This window comes from Aulonocara sp. 'chitande type north' Nkhata Bay, linkage group LG18 (genome assembly GCF_057382095.1).
Source record: "Aulonocara sp. 'chitande type north' Nkhata Bay isolate Kocher_YH1m ecotype deep benthic linkage group LG18, A_spYH_male_GT1.1, whole genome shotgun sequence".
NCBI classification, from domain to species: Eukaryota; Metazoa; Chordata; class Actinopteri; order Cichliformes; family Cichlidae; genus Aulonocara; species Aulonocara sp. 'chitande type north' Nkhata Bay.
The window spans coordinates 26,112,788-26,138,227 of record NC_141361.1 but is presented as its reverse complement, the minus strand read 5'-3'; the positions used below and the strand labels follow the sequence as shown (position 1 = coordinate 26,138,227).

The 25,440-nt window shown below is 43.3% G+C and overlaps 1 protein-coding gene across 1 annotated transcript in view; it reads right to left on the bottom strand.

The window, feature by feature from the left end:
- apoltp (apolipoprotein lipid transfer particle homolog) overlaps window positions 1-25,440 on the bottom strand; it is a 44,437-nt gene that overhangs the window by 14,469 nt on the left and 4,528 nt on the right. Inside the window, exons 10-61 of the mRNA XM_086270982.1 lie at window positions 23,990-24,155; window positions 23,708-23,893; window positions 23,446-23,598; window positions 23,067-23,211; window positions 22,212-22,370; window positions 21,910-22,028; window positions 21,625-21,822; window positions 19,053-19,211; window positions 18,772-18,956; window positions 18,480-18,662; window positions 18,076-18,167; window positions 17,658-17,827; window positions 17,399-17,552; window positions 17,229-17,305; window positions 16,954-17,134; window positions 16,717-16,872; window positions 15,993-16,126; window positions 15,711-15,869; window positions 15,380-15,563; window positions 15,010-15,221; window positions 14,598-14,786; window positions 14,211-14,353; window positions 13,965-14,124; window positions 13,783-13,866; window positions 12,527-12,664; window positions 12,219-12,335; window positions 12,027-12,119; window positions 11,671-11,885; window positions 11,341-11,534; window positions 10,998-11,252; window positions 10,673-10,902; window positions 10,358-10,522; window positions 9,298-9,375; window positions 6,911-7,279; window positions 6,209-6,562; window positions 5,722-6,057; window positions 5,516-5,647; window positions 5,277-5,429; window positions 4,864-4,980; window positions 4,596-4,769; window positions 4,271-4,475; window positions 3,795-3,949; window positions 3,591-3,703; window positions 3,403-3,484; window positions 3,101-3,238; window positions 2,574-2,736; window positions 2,317-2,432; window positions 1,955-2,101; window positions 1,337-1,450; window positions 1,054-1,170; window positions 807-965; window positions 376-537 (exon numbers count right to left, since the gene is read on the bottom strand). Of these exons, the coding sequence (XP_086127108.1) occupies window positions 376-537; window positions 807-965; window positions 1,054-1,170; window positions 1,337-1,450; window positions 1,955-2,101; window positions 2,317-2,432; window positions 2,574-2,736; window positions 3,101-3,238; window positions 3,403-3,484; window positions 3,591-3,703; window positions 3,795-3,949; window positions 4,271-4,475; window positions 4,596-4,769; window positions 4,864-4,980; window positions 5,277-5,429; window positions 5,516-5,647; window positions 5,722-6,057; window positions 6,209-6,562; window positions 6,911-7,279; window positions 9,298-9,375; window positions 10,358-10,522; window positions 10,673-10,902; window positions 10,998-11,252; window positions 11,341-11,534; window positions 11,671-11,885; window positions 12,027-12,119; window positions 12,219-12,335; window positions 12,527-12,664; window positions 13,783-13,866; window positions 13,965-14,124; window positions 14,211-14,353; window positions 14,598-14,786; window positions 15,010-15,221; window positions 15,380-15,563; window positions 15,711-15,869; window positions 15,993-16,126; window positions 16,717-16,872; window positions 16,954-17,134; window positions 17,229-17,305; window positions 17,399-17,552; window positions 17,658-17,827; window positions 18,076-18,167; window positions 18,480-18,662; window positions 18,772-18,956; window positions 19,053-19,211; window positions 21,625-21,822; window positions 21,910-22,028; window positions 22,212-22,370; window positions 23,067-23,211; window positions 23,446-23,598; window positions 23,708-23,893; window positions 23,990-24,155 (8,539 nt within the window). The remainder of the gene's footprint in view (window positions 1-375; window positions 538-806; window positions 966-1,053; window positions 1,171-1,336; window positions 1,451-1,954; window positions 2,102-2,316; window positions 2,433-2,573; window positions 2,737-3,100; window positions 3,239-3,402; window positions 3,485-3,590; window positions 3,704-3,794; window positions 3,950-4,270; window positions 4,476-4,595; window positions 4,770-4,863; window positions 4,981-5,276; window positions 5,430-5,515; window positions 5,648-5,721; window positions 6,058-6,208; window positions 6,563-6,910; window positions 7,280-9,297; window positions 9,376-10,357; window positions 10,523-10,672; window positions 10,903-10,997; window positions 11,253-11,340; window positions 11,535-11,670; window positions 11,886-12,026; window positions 12,120-12,218; window positions 12,336-12,526; window positions 12,665-13,782; window positions 13,867-13,964; window positions 14,125-14,210; window positions 14,354-14,597; window positions 14,787-15,009; window positions 15,222-15,379; window positions 15,564-15,710; window positions 15,870-15,992; window positions 16,127-16,716; window positions 16,873-16,953; window positions 17,135-17,228; window positions 17,306-17,398; window positions 17,553-17,657; window positions 17,828-18,075; window positions 18,168-18,479; window positions 18,663-18,771; window positions 18,957-19,052; window positions 19,212-21,624; window positions 21,823-21,909; window positions 22,029-22,211; window positions 22,371-23,066; window positions 23,212-23,445; window positions 23,599-23,707; window positions 23,894-23,989; window positions 24,156-25,440) is intronic.

The window sequence follows — 25,440 nt, the reverse complement described above, 5'->3', positions numbered from 1 at the left end:
TCACTATGTTTCAATCATTTCCTGGAATCCCTGTTAGGAACCAGCAGTGACTGCAGGAAGTGATTCCAAACTCCACAGAAGAAACACGTTTCTTTTTTTGTACAAATTTAGCAGTCGTAATACAAAATTTTGCTTAGTGAAATCGGTATGCGTGTGTGTAGCTACTTGCCCTTTCTTGCCTTCTCAAAGAAATATGCACAAAAGCCCATTTCTCACAATATTAAATATCAAGAGTGGGCTGTAAAGGTCCTGCAGGTGAATCGTGTCATGTATTCAGCAACAATTTTACAAAAGTATTTTTAATTTCCAACTTTGTTGAAATTAACAATACTTGAACTATTTTAAATTTCCCACCAAGTCCTTGTAGTTGTTTACCTCAGAGAACAGAGACATGTTGGTCCCGTGAAGAGTGGAGGAGTTGGTAAGGGCGAGGGTGAAGCTGCAGTGGTACGGTCGCCCTGTCACTGCCAGCTGGGACTGAGTGTAAAGCAGCTCCTCGCCTGAGTTCACTCTGTGGGATCCTGACCACGACAGAGTCTGAGAGGCAAAGAGATAATTAACAAGAGCTCAAGAAAGGAGATGAGGAAAGTGAAAAACTCTGCAGGTCATTCAAGGGAAACAAAGAATATATATAGTGCTCAACACAAAACTGTTTGACCCGACGAGACCAAAGACGGCCAGTTTAACACAAGAAGTGATGAGGTGCGGCAGTATCGCCGCATCAAGTCTTATTCTTAACAATTTATAATGTCTCCAAATATGAAGAGGAAAGAAAGAAAGCAGTGAGAACTGATGTGTGGACTCACAGGCTGTAGAGGACAGAGGCCCAGCAGCACAATGTGCTCTAAGCGGTCCCTGAGGTTGGTTTGAACTTTGGCCAGTAGTGTGTGTGAGGGACAGGGAGCTGGAGAGACTCTGTCCAGGCCAACGTTAACCTGAAGGCTGTGCATTCCCCGGTGAGCTTTCTGGAAACATCAAGAAAACATAAACAGATGTTCTTATTGATCTTTTATCATATAAGGTCAATGTCTTTCAGCGCATAAAACTGACTACCTGGTACTTTATGCCTTGCTTCAGGCTCCTGCTGTCCCATCTTAATTCTGCATTTTGGAAAAATGAGTTCCCCTCATGTGCCATTGAGACACATCCTTTTACAGATGACACGGCCATCTGTGCACACACACACACACACACACACACACACACACACACACACACACACACACACACACACACACACACACACACATTAAGTAAGTTGATGCTGCACAAACTTCCTGACTATTCTGCACACATGACTGGTGACTCATGAGAGGTTTGCGGAGTATTTACCAACCTGTTGGGCTGTAAACACAGCGCATGCCTGCCCCCTGCTGGAGTTGGTTTGCCACTGTTTGTTCAGGCTGATAGAAACGTTGACAGGGACCACACCGTCCCATGACAAATGGGCCTGTATACAGATAACCCCCCCACACACACACACACACAAACATTATACCCCTATCATTGTTAGTTTTCATACATTTATTGGCATTTATTAGTACTTTAGGTAAAAATCTTTTATCTGTAGTCTGAAGGGGTAACTGCAATTCTGTCTATGTGTTTATCCGTCATTTTATTGACCTCTGATTCTCTTCCACAGTTTGTTTTCTGTCCCGTCTTTCTCCCCTCACTCCTAACTGGTCGCAGCAGTTTGCTGCCCCTCCTTCACCCTGGTTCTACTGGAGGTTTTTGTTAAAAAGGAGTTTTTTCTTCCCACTGTTGCCAATTATTTGCTCATAGGGGGTTGTATGATGGGGGTTTCGCTCTATTATTGTGGGGTCTTTACCTTAAACTATAAAGCACCTTGAGGTGACTGTTTATGTTATTCAGCGCTATCTAAATAAAAATAAATTGAATTGAAATCAATATCGCAGACGAAATATAAGACAACTGTGTGAAGCTCCGGTTGTACCTGGTGGCTGCTGCGTCGGTCTCTGCGTGAGCTTTGCGTCAGTGTGTGCAGCGACAGGTGTCTGAGCGCAGAGGTGAATGGATGTTTCAGCTCCAGTTTGGTTGTATTTATGTCCTCCGAGCGACTCCACGAGCTCAGAACTCTGACCTTTAGACGACCCCATAATGCAGAAAAGAAATCCAGTTTATTAATGCCTGAATGATCTGTGTTTTACTGTCATAACCATATACATTTCATACACATTTCCATTTGGTTATGTTACAGTTTTAGAGTTTAAAGAGGAAGGAAAGCTAATAGCAGAGAGAAATCAACGTTGTTTTAATTTCGTTTTTCGCGTAATGACACAGCTTGTACAGTCTGACCTGCTCCAGTTGTCCATGCCTCATCCAGTCCAGCAAAACACTATCCAGTCCTGCATTTAGCGAACGCTCCAGCTTCACATCCAAATTAGTCAAACGGGGGATGCAGGTGATCTGAACTAACATCAGGGACGAGAGAAAGACTCAGCATCTTAAGTTAGCTTCATGATTTATCTTTTACTTTTTCCCCTTTAAGTTCTAACGTGGCCTTTGCAGATAAAACAACGAAGATCAAGCATTGCTGAAAAACTAAATGTTACCCCTGATTGTCTGGTTTCCCATCTCCAGTGCTGGTGGAGCAGAGTACAGACCAGACAAGCTGAACTCCTGGCTTCCCCACACAGCAGCTTGCTGAACTTGGTAGCTCCATTTCCGAGCCTCGTACACTGTCCTCACTGCAGCAGTCCTGGGGAGTGGCTTCAACTACACAACAAATCATATTTAGGATGTGGAACATTCATGTTCCACATGAGGGTTCATGTTGAGGGTGTGGACTGAAACAACATTCAGATTTTGACCCAGAAAGTCAATTTTTTCATTAGTTTTATTTTTTAATGGTTCCCAAAATCAGGCGAAATGCATCCACTGATAACGTAGAGGCCATTGCATTATTATTTTTATTATTATTGTCTATAAACAATAGGACGCAAATATATGATAACCCTCTAGCACAACCATCCATCACTGCCAGTGAAAAGTGTCTGTAACCAGTGACTTGATAAAACTCTTAAGTAAACTTGTGCACACACTGTATTCCTAGTGAAGAGGCATTTAAGCTCAGAAATACCTGTGGGTACGAGTTTTTGACCTCTAGAAGTTGCCTGTATCCGCTCTCTATCGCTGCCAGCTCTCCAACAGCCCACAGCTTCCTCCTGCCTGACATCACCTCCACCAATCCCACCACAGTGGACTGAGAGTGGTTCAACTGGAGGCGGAAAGAGAGAAGAAGGCTAGCCAAACAAAAGCAGTGCATTTGTAATTTGACAGAGGATTTGGACAGTGATGCACAGATTGTGTTTTGCAGAGTGTGTGTCTATTTGAGCTCCAGTTAAATGCAAAAGGAGCTCCTCTGAGAACTGAAAAACTCGCCTGCGTTCGGACATTGATCTGAGAAGGCAGGTAGACCAGCATTGTGGGGATATTCTGGACCACCTTCACCATCAGGTCCTTGCTAAACAAAAGGACATCTATCACTTTCAGTGTGTGCACAATGTGCACAAAGACAACTTACAATAATTTTTTTTAATTAGTGAGTGACTGATGTGTATTAACAGTACCTATGAGGGACATGGTGTCCCTGGACAATGAGTGCAAGTGAGGTGCTGAGTTCAGGGTTTACAGCCATGGAGCACCTCAGCTGTGACTCAGTAAGTCTTCCCCAGGCCTCCACCTGCAACAACATTCAGCGATAACAATATGAGAGTAGACTGCGAGCACAGAAGAACGAAGATGTTGGGATTAAAGGTGCGTGCTGACCTTACCTGAAAAGCAGGAGTGGCTTGTCCCTGTACTGTCTGTTTCAGTGTGATTCTGGCCTCCTTAGTTCCTCCATGTGTGCCCCAACCACCAACATCCCCCACCGCTCTGACCCTCCAATCCTGGCTTCGAATGTCTAATAAGGCGCTCCTCAGAGGACCTGCGGAGGATATCAGAGCATCACTGCCTCAGGGTTGAGTCCTCACACCTTCATGAGAATAACATTTAGCCAAAGCATCTTTTTGCTCCTGCAGGAGAGGAGGTACGGCCATAAAACAATTTATGAAGTAAAAGATTGACATCTGCTGGTCACTGTGCAGTATTGCACTTCATGGATAGGATTTAAGACAAAAGCGGTCAGCAGCCAAACGGGGAAAATACGAAGCAAGAAGTGCATGAAATTATGAAACTGGGATGAAGATTAAAATAAAATAGATGACTAAAGTAAAAGAACAACGTTAAACCCGACTTTTTGTCTGACCTTTGAACTGAGCAGTGAGGACGGCGTCCAGATGGCATTGAGTTCTTGTTTGATTGAAAGCTGGAGGAGAGTAGGAGAGGAGAACAGACAAATGTCCATTGGTGCCACTGAAATTCAAGCCAGATGTGAGCAGCTTGTGTCCCTCCACAGTGAGCTGAGCCCTGGACCGATGCTGAGAGAAGGTTCCTTGGATGGAGCAAAGACCCTAGCAGAGAAGAAAGTAAAAGAAGAAAGCAACTTGTTTTTGTCATTCATCTCATGAATTAATAGGATGTTCTGATTCTGGTTAACATTGTGTCTGTATGTAGAACCATTAGGTAGGTACCTCTATATTAGATGGCAGGCCTCTGTCGTGTAGCCATGACCAGCTGTGCCACATGGTTCCTCTTATTTCTTTGGTCATGGGAACATTTTTCATCTTAAGCCTCAGTCCTGCCAGCTGACCACCAAACTGGGACTGTAAGCTCATGCCTTTCCCCTCAGCAGAACCAAACTCCACCTGGACACAGTCACCATCCAGGGTTTAGTGCACGCTCATCTCGGTTAAATCAGGTGCCGTGATATACGGTCATGTATCCTTTTTAGTCTCCTACCTGGATGCTGTTGTTGACGGAGACTCCCAGCTTCTTCAGACAATTCACTGTGTGTCTAAAATGACTGTTTACTCTCACTGTGTCAGACGTCTTTGCCACAGACACAGCATGACTTACCTGCAGAGAATTCAGAATGTGAACAGCAGCACTTTTTATAAAAATTCAAAGAAATACCACATTTTAATTCATCATTTGTCTTCCACTAACACCTGAGCACCACACACAGATAAACATCTGAGCTCTCTGATTTTCTTTAATCTGTTGTTTTTGTCTCCATATATATGTTTTATATTATTTATGTTTCGAGTAAAGGTATATTAATCTATATGTTGGGTCTTTGGCAGCTTTGAGCCACTATGGCTGTCCTTGATTTCACCTGAATAACAGTTTTTGTGCGTTCATTCTGGACTCACCATTTGATTTCCTGCACTGCTGTTGAATGTGTAAAAGTGTGAACCATTCCTGTGACTCCCAGAATTCATTGTCACTGCAGCGTTTAGCGGGAGACCCAGCTTCTTCAACAGGGGCACAGAGTGGTTTAGATTAAGAGTCGCTTCATTTTCGTCCTTCAACATAAGAAAAAGTAATTAGACATCTTTATGTCCCATGAACTTTCTGAGACTTCCTGAATTTCTATGACATATTCCCACACCTTGGTTTTATTGATCAACACTAAAGTTTGCAACCTGGCGTTGTCGATCGCCATTGAGAGCTGGGATTCAGCAGATGTTGAGGACACAACCAGGGACCCAGAGGCCTGCATCCTGTCTGGACTGCCTAACTCCTATAAAAAACAAACAGGAAGTAATTAAAGATCTGATGAGTAATACTTTTCTATGTGCATCATTAAGTATGTACCTGAATCATTGTACAGTTGTTGTGATACATCAGCGACCCCTGCAGGCCCAGCTGGGACATCACAGCTCCACTGGCTGTGACGGCACACTCCTCCATCTGAACGAGGGCTTCGGCGTCAAATCGTAGTTTTCCTGACCTGGTGCTTAGTCTCAGTCTGCTGTTTCTAGGCACATCTCTGAGAGCAGGAAGGTCATGGCTGAGTTCACCATCCACACTGAGCTCTGGCCAGGCCCTTGCATTAAGCCTCAGAAAACCCCTTCTGCCCTCCATATCAGTGCCCAGCATGAGTGTCCAGATACCCCGAGGATCCTGCTGTACTGACCCATTTATATTAGCCTTTAATGAATAAAAAATCATTGTGAGCAACAGTCAAACTCCTTTTTTCTCTAATATGTCTTTGACTGTATTGATAGAAAAATCAAAAACAAGCAATTCATGCAGCTTTCAAAATCCAAAAATGATTTATTAATCATTCAAAAGATCAAACCTGTAACAGAGGGCACATAGACTCCAGAGCCAGTAGCCACTCTGTTCGTCCTCTGGTTTCCACAACTTGAGTGGCTCTAATGTGACACGTCCCAACTTTGATGAAGAGACTTCCAGGCTGTTCAGGGCCTTCAGGAGCACTAGCATCCATAGAAATGATCTGTGGTAGACCCTGACCACTCAGCCAGAGAAAGGAGTGAGTAAGGGCCCCAGAGAGGTTTGGACTCCTGCAGGACTGGCTCATGTCTAGAGAGAGGTTCTGATTATCCGCCTTCACAGAGGCGGACAGAGTCAGCTGGCAAGGAATAACCTTGAGGAAGCCCCGCAGAGCCAGGGACACAGGGAGTTTCATTCCCTAAGGCACAAACACAGGTGGAGCATAATCATTACTTCTGAGAGACGAATACCCTTCAAAATGTTTTTATAGCTTTACAAGCTTGTAGCTGTGTCAGTGGAGTTGTTCTGCTCTGCTGCTATGACAAGCTCGCGTTTGATCTTCTAATGGGCTGGAAACTGTATTTCAATGGAGACTACATTAACATAAACATGAGTGAGTTACAGAGGAAATTCCAGTTCTTCTAACTGTGATGAAAGAAACATGTATGTATGTATCACCACAAGGTGACAGCGAGATTCAACAACTTCAACATATTGGTTTAGGTTTCCACGAGCTGTATTAAACACAACTGACAGATTTACTCACCTGCAGAGGACAGAAGCTGCTCACATTAACAGTGTAAGAAGTCTGCTCAGTCTCTGTCTGTGAAGCCTTGACTTTCCCTACGTTACCCCTAAAGAAACAACGTCCGACCTCCAGGCCGACCTCCACACCAGGCAGAAGGGCAGTTGAGACGTTTAGGTATAGCTCTCCGTGGGTAGGAAATTGCAGCTTCTTTATTGGCTCAATTGAGTGCTGTACAGATGCCCGGAGACTAAGCTGAGGATCACAAGTTAGAGACAGGTTTAGACTGCCTTTCTGTGCTCCTTCAGCCTGCAGGACAGTGCTGAGATCTGTGGAACAGCCAGACTGAGTGATGGAGACGTTGAATGAGGTCTGTGGAGGCAGGAGAGCCTACAGAGGAGGGAATAAAAGATTACATTTATAGAAATCCTTCAGTTCAAATATTTAATAACAAAAAAATGTGAATTATACAAGGAGGTGTATGCAAAGTCCTAAAATCTCAGTCCAACAATGTAGCCTAAATATATTCAAATGGACACAGAACTGAGAAGAGCAAATACTTTGCTGCATCAAAGTTTTGATTAGGTGGTTTAATATTTCAGCTAAAAGGCAGATATCTGCTGGATTTCATTAGCCCAGTGTAAGTACAGCAAGCCTCTCAGAGTTTAATTGAAGGGTGGACGTCATATCTAGAGGATTAGACCACGGGTGTCAAACATAAGACGGAGGGGCCAGAATCGGCCTGGCAAATACTCCAATCCCGCCACACTGGACAGCTTTGGAAAATGTGAAGGAAGGCAGATATTCAGACTTTTAACTGTGTTTTTATAAGTTTTACATCCGTATCATTGCTGATAAGGCCTTCCCAGTGGCTATTCATGACACACCAAATGTAATTAAGTAATGATTACAAAATTAAATGACAGAAAAGTCTTTTTTTTAATTTACTATATTCTATAGGAATTTCAGTTTTTTTAAATGGATACACAGGATATACTGCTCTATGATTGTACCCATGGATACACCTTTTCTCTAATTTTACATTTTATTTTTCAGTTGATGGTAGCATTAGAGGAAAGGTTAAATTGATCAAATCAAAAATAGATCCCAAGAGGACTATAAATATCTGCAACATATTTTATGGGGGTAGATTTAACTTTCACAGCTAAAGCTTTATGTTGCCCTGTGAGTGACCAGTCCTTAGAAAGTTACCATTCATTGAAGCCACTGAGCTTTTTTATTCATTGTTGGTGTTTTCAATGCAGCTCACACTGCAGTGGAAAACAAAGAGTCATCTCCAAAGTGAAGATGTTTCTTTTGCTTTCCTTCAGGTGGGAAACAAGTTTCCTTCAACTGCTCCTTGTTTCCTCTCTAACCTTTAGTAAGACACATCGCTCTCGGGCAAAAAGCATCCACCCTCTCCTCCTGCTCGTTCCCCCTCTGTGTTGACTGGTCAGGAGAAGCATGGAGCACACGTCACTTTCCACCTCAAACTGGGCTTGCCTTGCTGAGGTCGCCATGCTAACAGTGAGCTCCTGTGGTACACGAGCAGTAGCTAGCAGGTTTTGCTGAAGTACAGCTCTGAAAGAGGTGAAGGGCTCCCAGGCAGCAGTGATCCTCATCTGTGCAGAGCGGGTGTTGACAGAGATTCGAGCGCTTCCAGCAAGGGAGGTATCAAGAAGCTCACCTGAGCCATGACAGTCCAATCTGTTTGGGATGATTGTTCCAAGGTAGGCCCATTGGTGCTGGAGTCTCCAACCCAGCTCAGCTTTATGGTTCTTTAGGGATACAGACAAGAGGCCTTGGAGGAAGTCATGCTGGTTTTGAAGGCTCAGAGATCCTCTGAGTCCATCTTTTCCTCCCTGTGCATGCACAGTTAAAGAGGCTTTATGCGATCTACCCCCCTCTATGCTTTTAACCTGCCTCCAGACCAGCCGCCCCACCCCCGTGCATCGAAGGGACACGACTAGACTGGATCTCAGAGAGTCCCATACTACACGAACATCTCCCAAGATGTGGCACCACCTTTCTAGGCTCATCCGTCCTGTCACTCTAGCCTTTTGAGTAACACTGTGGGTTCCATACTCAAGAAGCCCATGCCAGCAATACTGCCCAGGTCTCTCCAACCTCAGTCCCACATTCAAATCTGCTCTCCACAGACTGACCACTATCCCCATCCCCAGGACCCACCTCTCAGGGCCAGGCCGGAGGAGGAACCTAACACCAGATGTGGTGGGAACCCCCAAATATGTAAGTAAGAGCACAGAAGAATGAGTGAGGTTAGCTCTGAGCTCCTTTCGGCCACTGGAACTGTAACAGGCTTTAGCATGAGCACTAAGCCTTAAGTGAGCAAGCGAGAGGCCATAGCAGAGCCTGTTGTGTGGTCTATAGGAGCGAAAGGCTCGTACCTCCACCGGGCTGTCTGCCACATTTCCATAGCAGTGAGCGGAGAGCCTGTCTGTGGTGACGTCCCCTGTGCAGTTCATCTGTGAAAACAAAACCCCCGTTGGCAAAGTTTGTTTTTTGTTTCAAGGAGGAGATGGAAGAGGAATCACTGAACTTTAGACCAGCCACATAAAAATATTGCAGTGCCATAACATAATAATCTGAGCCCTTGTTATGGAACACATATGTTTAGTGTTGAACAGCATTTCTGTGTTTTTTAAGACACTAATGATCACTGAGTGCTCTTAGTTGTAACAGAATAAACTTTTGCCTTGTATACAACAATATTTGCCATTTGATTAAAAAAAAAAAATCACTCTTTGTTTTTGAGAGTGAGGCTAGAAAATCCTTCAATCTTTCATCCTTCCACACATAAAGATACATCTAGCATCTGCGCAGCTCAGCACAAGGGCTACAGACAGCCAGTCTGGCTCTTTCCTGTGGAAACAAAAACTGTCTGCTGGCACGTCAAAGATTTGTTTTACTGTACCTTTTTTCATTCATGGAACAAATAAGAACTAATGGGTTCAAAAGCTTCTGGAGAAGTGCTGTTGTCACACAGCGAGCAGAGGTGCAGCGTTTAGCGGGAGATTTGCATGTCGGGTTAATCGGTGAGTCTAAACTTGGCTTAGCTGTGACTGTCTCTCTCTTTATAGTAACCTGTAATGGCCCGGTGACCCATCAGGCATGTGCTCCACCCCAACACCTTCATTACTCTAACACGGACAAGCTGTTAAGAAAATGGACAGATAGCTGGTCCTGTTTATCTTAGGGAACTAACAATGTAAGTGAAGATCACAGATCCATATCTGTGTCCTTTTTGCATTTATCCATTTTGAGATTAATTTAAATGATTGTATCTGTAATCTTTCTCTGAATATAGATTCATAGATCATCGACCTTTTGGATGCTCACATATTTAAAGATCATGGGTAGGTACAAAGAAGTAATCACAGTTTTCCTTTTACAGTGATAGCCCGATTCTGTGAGTGTACATGTGTAAACGGTGTTAAATAAATATACCTGTAAGGAAGTGGGTACGAGTCCTTGGAGCAGCATCATCTGTTGCCATAGAGACACTACCAAAATAGGTGTTGTATTTATTGATCCAACTTTTAAAAGGATGTCAGCAACTCTCACATCTTCCATGTAAAGGACCAAGCCTGTGTCCAGTCCTTCTGTTTCTGACTAAGAGAGAGAAAAATAAATATAAGAATAAAGGAAAGCAGCCTACAGCTATACACCGTATATCCTGAGAAAGAGAACTTATTAATGCAATTGCTTCCCGACTACTTTATGCTCTTGGCAAGAATTAAAAAATAAAGGACAGTCCTGCACCTGGTAATGCGCTTTAGCCTCAAAGGAGGGTGTCAGGCCTCTTTTAAGCAGGGCTTCGACTTGGTGCTGCAGCCTAGAGGAGAATACCCACTGGGGGTTGGTGTGGTCTGTCCTGCCTCCATGAAACTCCGCTCTAAGACGTTCAAGTCCAACCTGCAGCTCTCCCAGGACTGATAATCCATCACCTTCCTGGGCCCATTTAGCCTCAAGACTACTGTTAGGAGGTACACCTGTACTCAGAAGACAAGGGAAACTCACAGACAGGGACATATATACATGTGTAGAAAGTGCTGCGTATGTATTCTTTGGCTATTGCAATGATCACCTGTGGCTCTCAGCACATGGAAAGAGTGAGAAAGTCGTGTGTAGACCTCTCCTGTGCCTTGATTCCCCTGCTGATGGCTTGCATTCACACACAAATGCTCCTCCCCGGACCAAACACACAGCCAGTCGTGGGTCCTGTGGGACCTCTTTTCCATCATCCCTTCTTCATCGTCTCCTTCCAAAGCTGCTCCGGGATCTCGCTGGTGTCGCAGCTCCACGCTGTACACTGTCTCCATCAATCTAACTCTCAGCTGTCCTGCAACAACACGCATGCATTACACGTCATTTGTGACGCTTTACAGGCAAAGGCAAGTTTAAAGTAAAGGACACAAGTTATGGTCTACCTTCGATTAAACTGTCAGACTGCCCCAATGCTCCATCCAACCCGAGGACTGGAGGCAAGAAATCTAGGCTGGTCACCGTGTGCCTCAAGTCCCCTGTCACAGCCATCTGGATCCCCTGTGAGTGTTTTAAAGACCCCTTGAGCTGGGCCAGCAGAGCCTGCATTCCCTGTGTGAAGGAGCCACGTAGAAAGACACTGGAGGAGACAGGAGGAAGATGATCATGGAAAAGAGGTCAAAGGTCCATAAGAGAAAGCAGGTTTTTTTAGAGTTAGTTACTGTGTGACTGAGGACTAGACTAAAGGCTTTTTTAAAATAACATAACAGACAAACCTGTCTGAGGACACGTTCCCTGCTATGTTTACATGTAGATCCGTGGCTGTAGGTAGCAGGCTCTGGGATAAGTTCAGCCTCAGCCCTACAGCTCTGTCTCCCGTCTGCATGTAGTGGGACATGTCCGCATTCAGCTTCAGCTTGTCCTTCCCGTCAGCCCTCACATGCACCGAGCTGCTCCCTTTGCCAGTCACCATGGACATGTCTGCAGACGCCTTCATATTGACAGGTCAAACAGTACATCGACTGAACTAATACCCCAAAATGAAAATGTTTCACATAACCTGAATTTTTTGCAAGATCTTAACATGTGTATTTTTAGAACGCTAAAGGAAAAATAATGCAAATCAGCCCACCTCCAATGTTTTGGGAATCTTTGATTTGAAGGGATGACGAAGAGATGAATACAGACCAACTCTGCCTGATGTTCCATTCAGCTGCACAGAAAGCTGACAGGAATTTCAAAAACAAACACGAAAGCCTTAGAAACCAGAAATTAATTAAAAAATGTCGGCTCATCAAATGCACAAGGTGTTTGCTTTACTCACCTGGCACTCTTGCCGCTCTATTCTTAGTTTCCCTTTGGCCTGGTAATCAAAGTCATTGTTGCTTTTTGGGGTCCAAAGTACATCTCCCTCTATTAAAGCAGAGGAGGGGAGCTGCAGCTGTAAAAGCAATAACAGATTAACCGGTCATAACTTTGGCCTCGTTACTGTAAACCACACCGTTCACTGTCAGCAGCAGACGTACATCATTTACTGCACTGCTGACTGCGGTCACCATCCAGTGCATCATGCACATAAACGCGGCTCTTTAACCTAAACACTTTTCTGAGGATAGAGCGAAGCCCGCTTACCTGGAGCTGATGGAAAAAGTTGCCTTTAACTTTTATTGCTTGGTGAGTTGAATGCGTAGGGTTCAGCTGAAGCTGCCCTGAGAAAGTCAGTCTCTCCTTGCTTCCAACTCGTAACCTCCCTTGTATATTTCTCTGGTTCTGAAGAAGAGTGCACAAAACCGAAACAACATCTAATACGTCAATGTTGCCAGTATGTTCCACTATTATCCATCTACACTATTCTTGGCACAATTGCCAAACTTATATATTTCAGGCACTTGTGTTTCAAAAGATACTGGATAAAGTTAAAAAATACCAAATACAATCAGTTCAGTTCAGTTTATTCATACAGCGCCAAATCACAATAACAGTTACCTCAAGGTGTTTTATATTGTGAGGTAAACACTACAGTATTAGAAAGAAAACCCCAACAATAAGATGACTCCTTATGACCAAGCATATGGGGAGAGAGTGGGAAGGAAAAACTCCCTTTTAACAGTAAGAAACCTCAGGGAGGGGCAGCTGAGGGTGAGGGGGGAAAAAGAGTGCTGAGAGAGCGAGAACAACACATACATCATTGAAGAGACCCAGAGATTAATAGTAACTAATAATTAAACGTAAAGAGGGATTTAAAAACATAGTGAGTGAAAAAAGAAATGCTCAATAGTCTCAGACTGCAGCACAACAAATCAAGGATTCAGAGGCAGATCAAAAAGGAACCTTTTAAGCCTAATCTTAAAAGCAGAGACAGCGTCTGTGTCACGAATCCAAACTGAGAGCTGGCTCTATAGAAGAGGCGCCTAAAGGGGCTAGGATACTTTTAAAATATCCTATGAACAACAAGTCAGCCAACAGTCTGAGAACAAAGTGCTCTGTTGAGGTTACGTGGTACTATGAGGTCTTTAAGATGGGCCTGATTATTTGAGACCTTTTATGTGAGGAGAGGATTTTAAGCCAATTTCTGGATTTAAGAGGGAGCCAATGAAGAGAGGCTACTATGGGAGTAATATGCTCTCTTGTTCTCTTTCTAAAGTTATCTTAATCAAGTGTTTGCAAAAATTTCACATTGCCAGTTACAGTCACATGACAGAAAAATTAAAATGTCACATAATCTTTCACTCATCATTTCAGATCTTGATTTACCAATTATGCTAAAGTGTGGAGCGCTTGCAGTGATGGACCCATTGGAGTCACAGACAATGGGCCTTCTCTTGGGGTTCAGCTGATTACCCTCTATGTTAGATCTTGTTTTTTTCCTTTAAAGGTTGGCAGGTTACCTGGTTGCTGGTTACGGTCACACAGATTTCCGAGTCTGATGGAATAGCGTCGGCGCTGAAAGGGTGGATGAGTGCAGAACAAACCTACATATGAGATCACATTTAAAGATGAGGATCACTGTTTACAGCCCACTTCACTCTTTCAAATGCCCAGGTGAATTATTAGCTTACACAGCACTTACAAAAGGGCTCGGTGGTCGGTAGCCCAGGGTCAGGGTGTGGACGACCTCTCTGTTGTCACTGAAACCAGCTTTGGACTCTAGGACGTAGAGGCCATTGAGGAGGTCGACGGTGAAAGTCTCCCGAAGGAGGAGAGTTGGAGGAAAGGTCTGGAAGGGCTGTCTGTGCAAGAAGGAGACTATTAAAGTCAGCAATGTTCTTGCGGTCATTTCTCAAAATATCTGTAATCTGTAAGTTACGGCACAGACCTGAGCTGGAGCATGGCAGTTTTCTTATACATCCTTTTGTCGTTCTTCAGCTCCTCTACTACTCCCTCGAGCTCCACTTCAGTGGGTAGACTCTTTGGATTTGTGTAGGTCATCTTCAGAATCCCTTGCCTCTTTTTCAAATTCTTCATCACATCCAAATGAAAGGGCAGATTTGTTACTACAGCACAACCTTTAACCTTTTCAGGCCCTACGCTATCAAAATGTGCGATTTTGGCCTTTTAAATACAGTTGGTGGTTACGGGTTATCTCTCATGCTTGTTGTGATCTCAGACTTTTACAATCAACACAATATGATGGCTTCATTCTATAATTAAACACACATTTAACACGCCCAAACCACAAAAGCAGCCCAGCGTCTCCACCCACCTTATCAGCAGCGGTCAGGGCAGCAGCGAGGGTTACATTTTGCTTGCCATAGGTGGAGGCCATTTGCAGGGTGTGGCTGAATTTAGAGGCCTCCAGAGAAATGTCTCCTTGGAGGGGAGGAGTCCACAGCGAGCTCAAGGAGCACGAGGCCTTCACACTCCGCTTCCCCAGCAAACCCCAGCCCCACGCCTGAGGCAGGGCAGAGGAAGAGGCGTGTGTTTTTAAAGGTGGAGTTTTCATAAACACACAATATTTTTTTTTATCTTTATAATTACTTCACTCCAGTGTGGAAGTGATTTTATTTAAGCGTCGCCTTGAACACTTTTTTTAACCCACAAATTCAAAAATCTATTTTTATTTGATTAATAACTAAATGGTGATATTCAGGCAGAGCACTTTATTCTCTCCTTACTTGGATGTAGGTGATTGCTGACGTGTAGAGCTCCAATCGGGCCTCCTTCTCTCTCCCCCTGTCCTTGTAAAAACCCTCCAGGACCAGGTTACGGATGGTCAGCCACTTGCTGGCTGTCAGCTCAGAGGTCAGCTGCAGCGTTTGGCTCTGCAGCTGGTTTAACTTATGTGCAGTGTAAATGTACAGCCATGGTGTGTCCATATTAAACGATCCTAAACGATAATAAGAAAAATAAGTAATCCTGATAGTCAACTTCCTGCAAACTTTAAAAAATAATTTAGTATATCAAAGAAATATAACGTAGGAATATGAAAAGAGAAAGTGGACCTTAAGCATGCTGTAATGTAAGATGGCTGTGAGTTGTTTTTACCCTCCCATATCTTGTGCAGGGCATCTTTAGGAGGGTTTTTCCAGTGTAATCCAGCCACCAGCGGCATCAGATTGTTGTAATTGATTTTTAAATGAGTGCTTCTCTCAGAGCCTTGCTGTGTCAGGTGAGAGTGTAGCAGCTGAGTCCTGTAGTTCATGTTTTTCTCCGGTGCCTGGAGATTGAACTGGAATAAGATTAAGGAAAGGGAAGGTAGCCGTATTAATTCTGACCACAGAAAATATTAATCTGCTGCTTTGGAAGTCATCTGGGATAAAAAGCCTCCCCCGGGCTAACAGAGAGAACGGGAAGCTCTGAATTCAGGTCGGGTTACCTCCAGAGTGTAGTGGGTGTGATTCTCTGTGGACTGGTTTTTGAAAGACTGGCTCAGGAGAAGCGTGTGTTTGTTGTTTATCTCATCCCAGTGTTTGCCGTAGCTAATATCCAAAGATGATTTAACATGGCTCAAGCTTTCCTCATGCCTGAGGTGGATCTGAGAAGGACGCACAAACAACCGGAATGCTTTCAATCACCCGGAGATAACTTGCGCCGCCAGCTTATGCTGTTTGTAATACATGAAGCAGAGCGGCTTCAAATTAAATGTGTCTGCGGGTACCTTATGGTTAATAGGAGCGGTGCTGGTGCAGTAGAATTCATGATCGGCTCTCATGATGTATGTGAGGTTTGCATCCCTCTCGCTCCTCACTCTCTGAGATGTGTAGCACTCCTGATGGAGGTGGCGAGCATCAACTGCAGGGAAGCCCAAATAAAATAGGAAAGTGATGACCTGTCAGACATATTGTATTGATAAGAACTACTTCCTGCTTTTAAATAGCTCTATATAGCATTATTATCATTTTGACCTTGAGATCAATCTATTGAGCTTGATGGAGAGGTCAAAGGTCAAATGTGACATGACGTTTTAAATCTTTATATGGTATTTTCTTACTCTTGTAAGAATCATAGTTTGTAAGTTAGAAGCTTTTTGTCAATTTTTGACCAATAAGTCATTGAGTTGACGTCGAAGGCTTGGGTGGATGTTAGCCAAATTTGAATGGATTGTTAATATGACTCCACTCTGCACACCTACAAAGTTTGATCACAATTCATTCAAAACTGTTTGGGCTATTGTGTTTGCAGAAAAAACGTCAGGCACATGAACGCTACCAAACACATTACAAATCAATCTAAACAGTATAAAAACAAAGCTTTAAAAAGCGGCGTATCTGCGATATTTGTTAACTTTTGATGAAAGTAGATATTCCTGTTTTTAAAAGACTGTGTGTTTTGGGGTATAAACAGTTTGAAGTGTCCTGTACCATCTGCAAACGAAACCTCACCTCCCAAACCATACTTGAGCCTGAGCACAGAGCTCCACAGTGAGCCCCTCTGCTCCATCACCCCGAGCGTCTTGCTGCCGACTACACCAGGTAGGAGGAGCTCCGCCTCCACAGAGTACTGCTTGCTGCTGCCATCCCGCCTGCGTTCCAGGGCCACTAAAAGCACATATCACTTGCATGTTTTCTGCTGTCTACTGTCTATTGTAGCAGAGATTTTAGAGACAACTATAAAAGTACCCAACAGTGATGCAGGCTCTCTGAAGACATTTTTCACAGTGGCAGAAAAGCTTGTTTTGCCCCCCAGCCCACGAGTTATATTAGCAGAGAGGATCATGGGATGTCGATCGGGGGCCATCTTGGCTTCAAGGTGGTAGCGAGTCCTCTGCTCCGACAGGAAGGTCTGGGTGTCCATCAAACCCTGCAGTGGATGATATACATGTTTTTAGAACTGGGAAATTATTTAAGATAAAACTGATCGAATGTATTTTTGAAAACTTGAGAACAATATTTACCATGATGTAATGATGAACACCATCAATCATGAGCTCCAGCTTTGCTGACTTAGTGTTCCTCTCTTGCTCAAGTTGACCTGCAACAAAAACACAAAAAAAACAGGACAAAACACATTTTCATAAATGTATCCAAACACCGGGTGTGGTCTTAGCTTGTTCGTCTGGCCGACCATGTATATGGATGCTTTTCAGAGGATGAATGATCTTCAGCAGCAGTCTGCGAGGGCTGAAGGCCAGATCCAGAGACATGTCTCTTGGGATGGAGGACTGAGGAGTGGCTAGCAGGAGGTGGATGGAGGCCTCCCTGGGAAGCCAGGTCCCTCTCTGAAACACAAACCACTGTGAGACTAAATAACAAAATCAGCTTTATTCAGATAAAATAAACTCAGTGGAAGGGCTTCACATGCATATCTTAATGCTGTCTGACACCTGATGATGTACTGAATAAGCAGCCTCAAGCAGATAGTAATGGAGGCCTCTGTCCAGCTTCAGCAGTCTGAAGGAGAGGTGCACTGGTCCAGAGGGGAGGAAAGCAACACCTGTGGCAAGGGATGGGTAAGAGGTGTTGGAGCACAGCTGCCAACCCACCATCTTGGACCCTGCAGGGAACCAGACATGTACTTATAATACTATAACTATTACTTACTAAATATTATAACGTACAATAATCAGAGAAAGGCAGTTAATGAACTGAATCAGACAACTTTAGATTAATTTTATAAACATATAATATATGATTGTGATTTTGTGAACAAAGGAGAGTGAAGTGCACTTCCTTAATTAAACTACACACACACGCACAAACACACACACACGTATAAAAGTGCACCGCTTTTGTAGAACTCACAGGTTTTCGGTGTGCAGGTGGTCTTCTGTACTCGACTCTTTGGCCCCTTTATCTCCTCTTTGTGGTCTCCGCTGAGCTGAAACACTCTCGAGCTAAGAACAAAAAAAAGATCATCACTCATTCTCAATCCCGTCTTTAAATTTTAACAAAGCAACTATAACAAATTTTTAGTTGTATTTCATGTTTTTTAAATAATTTTTACGGTAATGCCATTAATCAGCTGGAATCCTGAGTCCATCCTGTAATTCTGACAGATTTTACAGTGCATCATACACACGATACACTTCAACCCTCTCTAAACTGTCTCCTAATGCTTAACAAGGATTTTGATTAAGTAAATACACACAAAAACACACACGTTCATTAAACAGGGGATTTATTAGGGGAAATTTTTTAATGTGTACCTGAGAGAGAAGATGTCCATTAAGTCCTCGGGTGTATTAAGCGTGACCCTGAAATCTTGCCCCTCCTGCAGCTGGATGCTGCCGTCCAGATTCGTGGAGCTCCTCAGCTCAGCCACCCACTCCACCGCAGCCTGACCCAGAGCTCCGTCAACCCCCATCCTGGCCGCGAGACTCACATAGGCACTGAGAACAAACAGACAAGTTTCACCTGACACACTAAAAAACAAACAACCAAAAAAAACAGACCGTGAAGAAAGATGAGCCCATGTGACATTTGGTAACGTTTAAGTACTTGGGTTTGATGTATCCATTCAGGGAGAAATGGGAATAATCCCTGTAATTGACTCTGCCTTTCAGATGCAGTGAAAGAAGAGAGGTCATGTTGACGCCCAGTTTGATGGGTAAACCAGACAGAGATGGCAAAGCCAGCTCCTCTGTCATCAACATGGATCTGTGGTTCAGCTGCACCTCGTGACCCTGAAGGTTAGAGTGGAAGAGACAATCAGGGCGATAACGGGAGGTAAAGAGTCGGCGATAACAGACTGTAATAACACATGACAACAGGGGTCCCACCTTGAGCAGTCTGACAGCCAGTCCAGCCATGCTCAGCGACACCTGGTTGATTTGATTGTAGAGATCTTCACATGTGAACATGCTGAGCTCATTCCCAAACACCTTCACACCGACCCAGCAGTTGGGCATGTTCGCATCCATTTTCTTTCTTCCAGACAACTGCAAAAACACCCCAAAACTCCATAAAGTAACAAAGATATGAGCTACTGACTCACCGGCAGTGAATGTGATTACTTTCTCATACTACAATTTTTATATTCATATTTTGTATTCATCCATCCATCCATCATCAATCCATCCATCCATCCATCCATCCATCCATCCATCCATCCATCCATCCATCCATCCCGTCATCAATCCATCCATCCATCCATCCATCCATCCATCCATCCATCCATCCATCCATCCATCCATCCATCCATCCATCCATCCATCCATCCATCCATCCATCCATCCATCCATCCATTCATCCATCCGTCATCAATCCATCCATCCATCCATCCATCCATCCATCCATCCATCCATCCATCCATCCGTCATCAATCCATCCATCCATCCATCCATCCATCCATCCATCCATCATCCATCATCAATCCATCCATCCATCCATCCATCCATCCATCCATCCATCCATCCGTCATCAATCCATCCATCCATCCATCCATCCATCCATCCATCCATCCATCCATCCATCCATCCATCCATCCGTCATCAATCCATCCATCCATCCATCCATCATCCATCCATCCATCCATCCATCCATCCATCCATCCATCCATCCATCCATCCATCCATCCATCCATCATCAATCCATCCATCATCAATCCATCCATCCATCCATCCATCCATCCATCCATCCATCCATCCATTCATCCATCATCAATCCATCCATCATCCATCCATCCATCATCCATCATCAATCCATCCATCCATCCATCCATCCATCATCCATCCATCCATCCATCCATCCATCCATCCATCCATCCATCCATCCATCCATCATCCATCATCCATCCATTCATCCATCCATCCATCATCAATCCATCCATCATCAATCCATCCATCCATCCATCCATCCATCCATCCATCCATCCATCCATCCATCCATTCATCCATCATCAATCCATCCATCATCCATCCATCCATCATCCATCATCAATCCATCCATCCATCCATCCATCCATCCATCCATCCATCCATCCATCATCAATCCATCCATCCATCATCAATCCATCCATCCATCCATCCATCCATCCATCCATCCATCCATCCATCATCAATCCATCCATCCATCCATCCATCCATCCATCCATCCATCCATCCATCCATCCATCCATTCATCCATCCATCCATCCATCATCAATCCATCCATCCATCCATCCATCATCCATCCATCCATCATCCATCATCAATCCATCCATCCATCCATCCATCCATCCATCCATCCATCCATCCATCCAGCATTTTGTTTTGTTTTTTTATTTACTGAATACACCTTATTTCATTTAAAATTACCACTTCATTATTTCCACTTTTTCTGGAGACTACAGAATGATTGATAGCTTTTACATTGGACTCTATATTTAAGTTTAGCACAAAAACTACGGACATCTGCGTTTGGCTGATTATTTCTTTGTTGTACTAATGCTAAATCTCATACTGTTGGAGAGCCTGTTTATTTCCCCTTAACTAGTGCCACATTTGGAACAAAGAGCTCCGTGCCATAGGGCAACCTCAAGCTGTCTGGGTTTAGAGACAGACAGCTCTCTTTCAATCCAGTAAGTGCAGCGTTTGGGACTGAACTTTATCCTGCAAGATGACAAAGCTTCCCATCACAGAGCTGGTTTATCAGAGACTACCTGCAGAATTTTGGAGTGGAGAGGATGGAATGGCCTGTCTGCAGTCCTGAGCTCAACATCAACACTTATGGGATACAGCACTTGGATGTGGTGTATCTGTATCTGTGACATGTACTGGCTGCCCTGTGACAAATGCTGATGGATGCCATACCACAGCAGTGTGTGGCCACACGCTGCTGAGGCCCGTGTTTGTTAAATGAATAAATTGTTAAATTGCTAGTATATCTTGTTTCTTCATACTTCAATCATCCAACACTATAAACAAGAGCCAGTAGCAGAATAAGCTGTTTACATACTCGACTCTGTTGCTCAACCCATAATTGTAAGTTTTCCTATGAATGTGGCGCCATTTAAGGCCAGATAAACAGGCTTTCCAATGATATAAGATTTATTGCTAAGAAGCATCAGTACAACAAAGAAATAATCGACCAAACACAAATTTCCTTGTTTTTAGTGCTAAGTTTTATGTTTTAGTTGGACCAACCAACAACGTTTCAAGTGCAAACACACAGACTGAAAGCTGGAAAGAGGTACGGGGAGTATGAAGAGTGTCCTGTAGACCTGCCACTGATTAAGGGTCAGGGGATGAGTTTGACAGTTGATTGGTCTGCTTTTATAAACTGAGTATCTTTGGATTTCAGACAAAAATCTTCCTGAGCAAGCTCAGATCATACGTTATGACTTACACCTCTAAACTAACAGTTTGACCTCACCATTTCTCGGGCCTGGTTCAGGTAGCTGTCCGTGCTCGATAAACACGTCTCTTTTTCTCCTCTACGCCCATCGTCCGTCTTTCTCCCTGTGCTCCTGGCCTCGTGCTTTCCACTTTGAGCTGTGTTTTCTCTCTCTGTCTGCTGCTGCCCAAAGATGCTCTTTAAAAATGGTTCAGCATTTTCAACATGAAGATCCACCTAAAGTCAGGGAACAAAATATAGTCGTTCGAAATATCACTTTTCAAGACCGTAAAGTGTAAAAGATAAGATGTGCATTAAACTCACCTCTAGAAGGTTGTGGGCTCTGCCATGAAAATACACGGTCAAGTTGGCAGAAGCAGATCTTGGTAGAAATGATTTTGGGGAGAAAATTAAAGATGTTTCCACATTCTTGATTCCGACGGCTAAAACAAATACAAAAGAAGAAAATAAAGTAATATAAGAAGACATATATTTGTGCACCTTTAAATGCATTATCACCCTCCTGGTATAGTGACACTGCTCAGCACCTCATTTTATTTGCTTCCAAATCTGAAGTGTATCGTGCAGATATATGAAAATGAGTTACAGTTTTAAAATTGAAATACCTGATGAGACAGTATAGTCTGAATAGGAGGAATATTTTAAAAACTCGGCTTCAAAATCTCTGCTGATAATGTCGTCGGGCAGCGACTCAATGAGGGCTTGCTTTGCGGGGTCCTCGCTCCTCAGGACATTAGTCAGGTGACTCCACACGAATGAGCCCACTAGAGAAATAGAATAAGGGAAGAGCTCAAGACATGCCAGGTCACAGACAAGCCGAGTAAAAGTCTGAAACATTATTGGATTCCCTTACATTCCTTAACAAATCCTAGCAAATAAACATAAATCAAACATGCGCCTCTAAGATACACAGAAAGGAATTCAATCTGTGCCATCACTCAAGAGTTTGGGGTTATATCTAAATGACTTTGTTTTGTTTTTTGACAGAATGTTCAAAAAATTATTTTTTATATGTAACAGTTTCTTCACAGAACTGTGAAAACTGTCTCTAAGAGAAGTTGTGACCCTCGCCACTTGTCCAGCTCAGCAGGAAGATAAGTGCATCGGAGTCTCTGGTTTCAGAAACAGATGCTTCACAGTTCTTTAACCTGCATCTTCATTTAATGGTCAGACCCAGACTTTACTGCTTCGGGATGGGAGTAGATCACACTGCTGAAAACTTCATTCTTTGGTTCCCACATGAAACAGCTTTTTTCAAGAATACAGTATTAATGTGATATATGGAAATTGATAAATATGATCTAATATTTATATTCAGAGAATATCTAAGAAATATTCTGAGATTTAGTGACCACCAAATATTCTGCTGTTTGTCCAGCACTTCACTATTTTCCTGTTTTCCACCATTAAACATTTCTGATAGCAGAAGCTGTTACGGCCATCTCTTCCACAAACCCCACCTTGACTGGAAGTCTCACTCCTCAGGGTCGTCTTCACCACTTCAAACACATCCAGGTCAGAGCAACGCATGAGCTGCTGGTATGCGGCGATTCTGACCTCAGTATCCTCCTGGGAAGAGCTGTACAGCTGCAACAGCACAGACCTCTGAGGGAAGGAAATCTCTGTCAGTACTGACGTTCGGCTCCTATTCACCTCCTCACCTTGTCATCTCCACCTCAGCTCACAGGGAATTGATTATCGCCTCACTTAACCATACAGCTCATGAAGGCTTGTCTAAGAATATGGTGAGCATAAAGAACACCAAGGGTGGTTTCTTATGATCTTTTAGCACAATTTTATTCAACTGCTGGCTTAAATATTAACTCTGAATTAACTCACATCAGCTGAGCAGGGAAAGCGTCTGAAGGCATGGATTGCAGCAAGCCTAAGCTGCAGGGCTGCTGAGGAGCTCAGCATGCAACGGCTTAGCAGGGGAATGAAGGCAGAAGCAGACACACCAGTGTTTCCCACTGATTTTAAAGCATAAAGAACCTGGTGGGCAACATAATAAATGCAAATTGGGCATTGTTTATGTAAATCCTCTCACAATTCATTGTGCATTAAATGGAGAGTGAGATGAAGTTCTAGGTCACTGCATTACCTCTTGCACCTGAGTGGGTTCTTCTCCTTCACAGCCCTCCTGAAGGGTTTTCTCAAGGATCTGCATAAAGGTCTGTACCTGAGAAAGCTCAGTGCAGGAGTTTTGAGACCTCCGGCACAACTGATAGACTAGAGATGATCCAGCCAACAGAGTCTTGGACCGCAGCTCTGGGAGCTCTGTTAAAGCCTAACACAAAGAGCAGACATCTGGGTAACTAACCTATTTCATGTGAGTTTTGATGAGAGGCTTAGGTCATCATGAGTGTCATCAGAAGGTTCCTACATTGATGGAGGAGATGATCTTTGACGAAGGATGAGGGACGAGGGCTATTGTGGTAAGGAGAGAGAGAGCCTGCTCTTCTTCCACCTCTTTGTTCCTCATCAGGTCAGTCAGTAATATGATGCAGTTTTCAGATCCACATGCCGGCAGTGCATCCAACAGCGGCTGCCTGTCCAAACAATTAATCAACATCAGTATCAAACTGCTCATATATACCTGATTATTTTAACTTAAGCTATAACTAACTGGACATTTCACTGGGCACCAAAATATTTTAGGTCATCATTTTTATTATTCTTCCTCACAAAGTTCCAAATTTCACATTTCACAAATTAGGAGTGTGACAAAAAAAATCAATACAGCATAGTATTGTGATATTTTTTTGGTGATATTGTATCAGTACAGGGACACTAAAGATCAATATTTTATCAAATAATTTGAAATACTCAGAGAATTCTATGAACAAGATGGCTTATTTCATGCAATGCCATCCTGAGATTATGTTAGTTAGTAAACTGTTCAGCCAAAAAAACAAAAACAAAGCATCCAGCACTGGGAACACTTAGCTTGACAAAGCTACCTCCTAATTCAGAGCAAGCTAATGCCTGAGTGCCCTGATTAAAATAGGACAGCAACCTCATTGCATTTAAAATCGGTGGTTGCCTACTCAATGTGTTCCCTATTCCGGGGTGGTGAGTAAATGGTTGCCCAGAGCTTGTTGGTGTTGCACACTCAGAATCACTTTTTATTACAAAGCTATTGCACAGGTCGCCTGATAGGAGGCAACCTTTCTGCAAATAGTTGCAGTCGGACTTGGAGTTACTGCAATCACTCTCAGAGTGGTTGTCTGAGAGTGACTGTAATTGTTGTCTGATTTCTAAATGCAGACAGATTGTCAGCATGTTGCCATGAGTCTGAATGAGACTGTAAATGAGCACAGCTGGGTGCCAGGGGATTGTTTTCTGGTTATATTCCTGTGGAACAGGAAGGCCGTTAACCTTAAAGTACACAGATTGATATTAGACTGATTGTGTCTTATAGCAACAATTATGAAAGGTTTTAGTAACCATCTCATTTTGCAGTAAAAACAAACAAACTGAATTTGATCTCATTAGATATAAAACAGACATGGACACAGTTGACCTTTGAGGACATAATTTGCATAAAAAGGTGATAAATCACACATATGTTATTACAATACTCAGCATATCAGAAAATGACAAAAAATTGCAAAATTATTATATCTTGAGTAAAGTATTGTAATAATATTATATTGCCATGAAGTCATGCACTAAACCACACTGCACACTATCTGTTCTTGCCGCACCTTACTGGCAATTCCTTGCTAATTGCTTTCTGTTACTCTTGTGAGTAATAAATCATTAATCCACTGTGATAAGGCCAGATTTGATATGTTTAATAGACAAGGAGGTGACCCTGTCCTTGGGCCTGCT